At 42.1% G+C, this 8,139-nt stretch overlaps 1 protein-coding gene across 2 annotated transcripts in view; it reads left to right on the top strand.

Annotated features, from left to right (window-relative positions):
• The first annotated feature begins 935 nt into the window (after window positions 1–935).
• The window catches only part of MYOZ1 (myozenin 1), a 15,048-nt gene continuing 7,844 nt past the window's right edge, over window positions 936–8,139 (top strand). Inside the window, exons 1-2 of one of the 2 annotated variants that reach the window (XM_009080772.1) lie at window positions 936–1,102; window positions 4,885–5,066. In XM_009080772.1, coding sequence (XP_009079020.1) covers window positions 4,887–5,066 — 180 coding nt within the window. In that variant the 5' untranslated portion in view covers window positions 936–1,102; window positions 4,885–4,886. Of the gene's footprint in view, window positions 1,103–3,208; window positions 3,285–4,884; window positions 5,067–8,139 lie in introns of those variants that run through there. The other variant, XM_009080771.1, reaches the window with a different exon arrangement.

Raw genomic sequence — 8,139 nt, forward strand, 5'->3', positions numbered from 1 at the left:
ACTTCATTTGCAATTCACTGTGCAGATGATTTTCTACTACAATCACTATTGTGTTTTGTTTGAGTTCCCCCCCCCCCCTCCACTAGACTCTAGGATTATTCAGTGGACAAATTAGTTTTGATCTAATGTGAAATAGGAAGACAATGTTTTCTGGAGGATTTCTGCTTTATTCAGAAGCTGGAAGGTGTATGCATTTTGAGTAATCCAGTAAAATGAGATACGTTCCCTTCATCCTAGAACCAGAACCCAACAGGGTAGGCAGGAAAAACAGGGAGTCACCTCACAATGAACAGGAGCTAAAAAGAGTAATTTTCATGTGCAAAGCTGCACCACATGCAGGCAATCAGCCCCATTTCTGTCATCAGTCAGGAAATTAGTTTCCATGCTATTTGATTCAGCTGGGTTTCCCATGCACATTACATGGCTACTTCCTAGAATTCTGTAAATGGCTTTCTTGACTTGTGGTTTTCCTACTACTTCTTGTTTCATGCATACATTTATTTTGCTTTTGTGTTTTCTGAAGCATTTTAGGAATTGTGTATGACAGCCTAGAGGACACTGGGCTGAATGATTGAGGAAGGGGCAGAAGGGTGGAAAACATGTAAGACACAAGGCAGCTTTTGAGACATTACTGACAAACAGGATATTGAGGTTTTATGAATTGCATTTAAAAGCAATAGGAGGAGGAAGGAGAACAGGATGCTTAATTGAACAGAGAGGAGGAAGAAGTGAGGCACCTATGGAGTGCCTGGTCTTCCTGGGAACTGAGGCAGTGACTGCAGGCAGCCCAAGGAGCAACCTTTCCTCTCCCCTCTCCTCAGGGATGGCAGTGGTGCTATCTGAGACTCTGCCCCCTGGGCCATTGGCTATTAATAACTGCAGGATGCCTGTGTGAGCAGCCTTCAGGAGTCAAATTCACAGCACTTTGCATCAGCACTTTGTGCTGGGCAGAGCTTTGCCTGCACCCAGGCACCCTGGGTGAGTGGGGCTGCTGGACAAGCCTCCCCAGCAGCACCCAGAGCCGGGCTGGGAGGAAGCAACCCACTGCAGAGCTCTGGGGCAGGTGTGTGAGCTGGTCTGAGCCTGGCACTGCAAGCTTGAGGTGAGTTTACTGGGCAGCAAAATAGTGTTGAGCAGGTGCTAGAGACGGTAAAGACTGGTTAGGTTTGCAGCAAAACCGAGGAAATGACTGCTGCAAAGACTCATACAGAAAAAGACAGAGGAATTAAACCAAGGGATATAGCTCAGGAAGAAAAGGATAACTGTGGCCCCAGTTTATGTATGAGATTGTGGGGAGGATGGGGACTGAGGTTCCAGCAGCCTCCTGTGGTGGGAGGGCTCAAGGAGCAGTAGTACCAGTGTAGCTCTGGACCCTGTCCATAGTGAGAGAATGCTGCTCCTTTCCTTATGCTAGACCAATTGCATGCTGCAGGTTTTTCACTCCTCAGTCCTGCTGGATTAGCAAAGGACAGCAGAATGGGATGGGCTTGTCTTCACTGCTTCTTGGGTATGGGTGTGTTAGAGGAGCAAAGCTCCCCACCAGGGAGTTCAATTTGGGGCATACAAGTGATTTCCCTCTGTTTTGATAGTCTTAGGACCCATCAGATGGGCCATAACCTCCCACCCCCGCTGTCTCCTGGCAGTGTTGCCCCTTTCCTGTCAAGCAGGGCCTGCTTCTTTTATATAGCCAAGCAGATGTCTGGCTGCTCGAGGAGAATGTGCAGAGCGTGCTTTATGGCTGCACCTGCTCACGCTTGCTTTGGGAATACCCCAGGATGGCCTCATTTGTGATGTGAACTACATAGTCAGCATCTCAGTAAAAGGAAAAGCTTGGAAAACTGAGCAAAAAACTAATCCAAGAGAGTATTTCCCGATGTGATTGGACTTCTTTTAGCAGTTATCACCACCTCATCACATGAAAACCATGTTGCAAAAGAAGCAATGGTGGAATGAAACTGCAGAATGCATAGGAGATAAAAATCTCTTGATCACAACAAGGGCAGTGCACAAACTCCTAGTTCCAGCTGTTCGTTCGCTGGTTTTAAAAAATAACTCATAGTTCAATGTCCTCAGTTCTGAAATTTTAAGCAACTAAGCTACAAAAAATCACAGAGGTGGTTAGTTGTTGATGGTGCTGAAGCCAATGCATCTGTGCTCATTTTTGTTTGTATTGTACTGTATAGTATTAGATGAGGATCTGTCCCCTATATGCTGTTGTTTGGGCATGGACAGTATTGAAGTGAAGGCAAGACATTTGCCCTGCTTACATTATGTGTGATAACCCCCAAAAGAGACTCTGAGAAGCTTCCTGAAATGGAATTGCTGAGATTTCTTCTGATTTTCCCTGACTTTGCAGTAAAGATCTCTTATCCTATCTAGGAACAGAGATGGGGAACACTGTACTAGAAGAAATCTCCCTCTTCTCTTTTCCCTTCCAAAATGATGTGGGATAAAGTAAACACATGTAGATGTAGATGCAAGTGACTTCAAACAAATTGGATGAACAACTTTAACAAGTTTTCCTGTGCCTTCTTCCTCCAACCCTTCTGTAACAAGACAGTAGCAGTCATAAAAAAACAGAACTACTTTAGAGTTTTGGAGTTTTTTTTCTTTTTTTTTTCTTCCGAACTTGCAGGAATACCTGTTCTAACAGGGCTATCTAAATATCCAAACCAAACTTTCACATTATTCAAAGTGCTCCCAAATAACTCATAGACAGAACTGATATATTTATACAAAAATATGTATTACCACGGAATGATACCTGTATGGTATTATAACATTGTAACATGGAGCAAATTTTCAAAGTGACATTCTGTTACTGCAGCACAAGCTGATAACAGAGTACTCTTGTGGCACATATGGATTCTGGGAGGCTGCCACATTGCAATTAAAATGCCTCCTTTGGATGACAATGCTAAATGGCACCTTGGCAATGCTTCTGCTGTGACCTGATACCATATTTTGTGTCATAATGCTAAGCCTCCAGAGAACATCACCACGACCTGCTGATGACATTCTGTATGGGATGATACCAGTCACTGTCTCCATCAGGTGGAAGGGATAGAAAAGAACCTGTGTTTGAAATGAAGGCTGTGTATCTTTTACCTGTAGATGGCAACTAAAGGAGAGGCAAGAAATACCTTTCCAGTGTTTCATTCTCCATTTCCTTGTGTGTTTAGAGCAAAGCAGAGAACCCTATGTGGGAATGCCCCTTGCAGGGACTCCTGCTCCTGTTAAAAGGAAAAAGCCCACTAAACTCATTGGGAAGCTGACACACGAAGGTAAGATATGCAAAACTGCACATGTAAGAATTGTTTGGATTTCAACCTGAATTTCAGTCTTTAAAACTTCACACCTTGTCTGACTGAACTCCCAAAGCAAGACATGCAGTGAACACACCAGGAGGCAGAGCCACAAGTATTACTAAAGCCACATCACATTTTCTATCTTACAGTTGCAAAGCATTGCACACACTCAGGTCAAATGTTGACCTAGATTACACTCTGCAAACCCATATTCTCCTGCAGCTTTAATTTAGATGCACACCAGTATGAATGAAAAGACAACATGATCTTTTGCAGTATCAATATTGCAGTGCCTAGTTATATTCTATGTTGCTCTCTCTCTTACAGCCTTTGTGTCTGATTTGTTTTCCCTCTGTGTGAGAGAATTCCTTTGATTCCAGCACTCATTAGCTGAAAAAGACAAAGTCTCTTAGAGCAGGCTGAATATAACCTGGGTCATTTTTCCTTCTACAGAATACCTGTGTGTTGGGTTGGGTGGCTCTTAAATAATGGTAATGTCCTTGTACTCTCTTTACTTTTGGCAGCATGGGGAAGGTTGTTAGGGGGTTGAAAAAGTAACAATTCAGTGCTGTCCCTTTCTTCAGCCCCCCAAATGGCTGTAGAAACTTCTTTCATATGGTACAGGTATATATTTTCTGTTTGCCCCTAATCCAAAACAAGCAAGTAAAAATCCAATTTTCAGTTAAAAGGCATTTCCTCCATGCATGAAACAGTGCTATATAAAATTGGCTTTTTTTAAAAATGAATTCTTCACAGGGTGTCTAATAAAATGAATGGGTTTTATACCAATTTAATACCAATTTAAGGATGGAGATTCATGCTCTGTTGTAAATGAGAAGTAAAGTGGAATAACTGGTCTTAACCTTGCTTAATACAGGAAAAAAAAAGAAACTCTAGGAAAAGATGAATGTGTTTGAATGAAAAGCTGAATTTCTGCAAGATTTTTACACTGGAAATGTTTGAATCTATTGCTTTGATGGTGAATGGGTGGTACCAAATTAAATGGAAAAGGACTGAGTAACCAGTGTATTAAGACTTGAAGAGAATTTCAACTACTTCCCCCTTCAAAAATTCTTCTTAAAACAAATAAACATACAGACACAATAACATTGAATTTTGCCATAGCTCCAGGATAATGTTTAAACCACAGCACACCAGAATTCTCTTTATTTACTACATGTCAGCCCAATCTGAAGAGCTGACTGACACTCATCTAATTCCAGAGGAAAGGCAAATGTAGGGCAGTATGCAGACAAGGCAGTGGTGCATTTTAAGGCAATACTAAGGAATCCTGCTGCACTGACTGAGGTGCTTCAGGTGTGGGACACATCCACCTAGCTCCACCCCTATGCAACTTGTCTCTGCAGATTTGCCTTGATTGCAAACCAGAGTAAAATCCAACCACCAATATCCAAAGTATCATCATTGTAAAAGCTTGGTGCATAACTAATTTCCTAAAAACTCAATGTAGAAAAGAAACTGGGTGCTATGAAGTAACTACCGGTGCTAGGAAGCAGTAGACAAGAGACATGACCCTGAGCACTGCCTAAAGTGTTTCATTGCATATGTTTTGTAGTCATGCCACAAGAGGCCTCCAAGCTGAACCTGGGGAAGAAGATCAGCACCCCCAGAGATGTGATGCTAGAAGAGCTTTCTCTCCTCACTAACAAAGGATCCAAGATGTTTAAATTACGCCAGCTGAGAGTGGAGAAGTTCATTTATGAGAATAACCCTGATGCCTTCACCGACAATTCTGTGGTAGGTTGGAGACTAAAACTAAAAGTCCACTTCATACACCCAGGGGAAACAGGAATAATGTGTGCCCAAGCTCTCCTCTGTTTGTATGTACATGGGCCAGGGGGGGAATCTACTAGCAAAGAAGTGAAGAAAAAAGCCAAAATTATATAAACACGTAAGTTTTGTTTCCTTTTGGCAGCAGCATTAGTTTCCTCTGGCAACCATTTGGTATCACACATGCAGAAGCATGAGAAAATTCAGCACTGAGTGATGAAGTAGGACTGCGTGTTTGGCAGGTGTTCAGAGCTGTGCAGGGCAGGGCTAATTGGTTTTGTACCCATTCCATTTCTTCTTTGCAAGATGGCAGTGATCCATCCAGGTCTGACTTCGGCTCCAGTAGGTGCAGTTCTATTTTTAGTCTAGGTTACTTTTACGCTTTCTGCTGGACAGAGTCCTCAGCTCATTTCTGCAAGTTCCACAAATGAAATTTCTGACAGAAACCTCTAACTTGACTCTGCAATATCTTCAGTTTATTCACTAGAAGCCAAGTTTGTTTTCTTCTAAAATATTTTCCATTAAGATATGGTGTATAAATTCAACATTTTTTCCCCCTTTCCCAGGAGTTAGTACTGTTAATCTTTCAACTTCTCTCTACAGTTAGTTGCTGGTGTAAAGTTTTCTGAAGATACAAAAACCTTTTCAAACTCTCCTTTCCCATGATTGTCAGCAGATCAGTAAAACAAATAGAAAATGTTTCAGGTTCAATTGCATTTTGATGTAGCACCTCATCTTCTGATGTTCCTCAAAATTCATTTGGTGTCATTTTATCCCTTTATGGCATCTATTTTCCAGTCCAAGGAAATTCAAGGAAAATAAGAAAAGTCAAGTAGAAGAAAATGTTATGCCAAACAAAAATATACTATTTTTTAGCCCTCTGATGTTTTTAAAAGCAGCAGTAAGTCAATTTCTGTAGTTCACTCGTAAAAAAATGACAATTTGGAAATCAGGATATGGAAAGATGCCTAAAAAAAAAAAGTCATTCAAATTACAACTGTAGGTCAAATTACAGATCAGGGATAACAGACCAGAGATATAACAAGCATATCTGATGATCTTAGACTTTGGGCAGTTTCTTCATTTCTTTATGCTTTAGGTAGTTCATCTCTTCAGTGAGTTATCTTCTAGAAAGAATGAGAGATTCTCAGAGCTCCTAAAGCATATGAGGGCCAAGTTCATGTGTCAGAATCTGCTGCAGTGAGGAGTGAGAAAAGAATAATGTGATGGAATAAAAAGGCTGAAGTCCTAGCATTCAAAAATGTGAGGGTGTCACTAAAGGATGTCCCATCAGAACAATGCAAAGCAACTAAGTTGTGACAAACTGACTCAAAACTGGACATGCACAGAGTCCTTCTACAACTGGCATTATAAAAGCTGATGCCAATGTCTTCTTTTATGTTAGCTGTTTTTCCTACTTTGTTTTCTCCTCTGCACCTGACTTTCACCCCTTCTGTAGTGAATCTCTCCCTCTATTCTGTAAGAAACCCCCTGCTCCCAAGCTCTTTGAGCATGACTGCGAGATCCTGTGCCATGGAGAAATATATCTGAGGGTTAGATGAGACCCTAACAAGCCTAGGATTTTCTTTATGGCTTTGCTATACAGGAGACTCATGGCACAGTCTCCAAACAGCAGCTGGCACTCTGCTTTAACATCCTCCACGATTCACTTTCAGGGCTATCTTTTCTCCACATTCATTGTACAGATAACAAATCTCCTTTGGCCAGTGCAGGAAGACTTTGGTCTGCCCTACAGCCCTCACTTGGAATCAGCATAGCAGGATCACAAACATCATTGTTACCATTTTCTGGCTGCCCTCTGTGCTCTGTGCAGGGACTCTGCCAGGCTGCATCCACTGCCTCTGTGGACACTATTCTCACCCCCACAGCCAGCAGGAGTTAGCACCTTTGCTGGCAGTCAGAGCAGTGGGAAGAAAAGCTGAGCAATTGCAAGAACTAAGCCATTCTCTTGGAGAGCTGGTTGCTCTTGGGCAGGTAAAGGCAACAGATCTGTGGCCTCACTGTTACCTTCCAAACCATCAGGACAGAGCCTGACCTTAGCACCAAATAACTTTCAGCAAAAAGCCCTTTCGGTTGCAATATTTGATTAGTTTTCTGTTCCTTTCCTTTCTTGCTCCTGGATCTATTGGAAGGCAGATGCAGAAAAGAAAACTTAAACAAAAGGGAACTGTTGTGAGGAAGATAATGGCAGAGTAAAGAAGTCCTACATTAAGTACTGCATCCAGTTACTTTCCCCTCCCAATTAAATTCCATCTGCTTTGCTTCCCAAAGGAGTCCTTGTGCCTCTAAGGCTATGAGACAGTGAAAGGGTTTGAAGGTGGTGGTGTGTTTTCTGCTTTTATATCACAGATTTCTTAACTGTCTTAAAATATTCTCAGGACACGCTTAGCGTAGCAGAGCAAGACAGGTCTGGGATGGAGTATGGATTATTTCTTTCCCACAAAAAAATTTTACAGCAAGGTAATGTAATATAAAAACACACAAAGACAAAGGTTATTAAAAATAAATCCAAACCATATAAGGGGTCTCAGAATAGCCTGTGCTGCAGCCATAAACCTTCCACACAAGGGAGAAGATCTCAGCAGTCATGTGTCATCGATCCACCCTCCTGCTTCTCTCCTCCTCCTCCTCCTCCAGCCAAACAACCACACTGGACAATCAGATTACTCTCCTTACTTTTATCTGTGAAAACATATATGTTGTGTGTGCATGAAAGTCAGACAGCTCCATGCAGAAGTACAAACCTGCCATTCTAAAACTGCTGCAGCTCTGCCATCCAGTTAAAGGCAAATGGTAGCTAAACCCACAGTCCAAAGGACTGACCATTCCCAACATGACCAAAATGAAACACTACCTACTCCATTGCTGTTTTCAACTTTGTGACACTCTTCTTTTGCAAATATACAGTACTAGGGAGGTTTTTAGGGAGGGCTGAGTTTGACATTGATATCCTGCCAAACAGGGAGATTTCACACCACATCCCCCTTTTCTGGTGCTGTGCTGGAGGAGCTGGGCTCTG

This window comes from Acanthisitta chloris, unplaced genomic scaffold (genome assembly GCF_000695815.1).
Source record: "Acanthisitta chloris isolate BGI_N310 unplaced genomic scaffold, ASM69581v1 scaffold18348, whole genome shotgun sequence".
Taxonomy (NCBI): Eukaryota; Metazoa; Chordata; class Aves; order Passeriformes; family Acanthisittidae; genus Acanthisitta; species Acanthisitta chloris.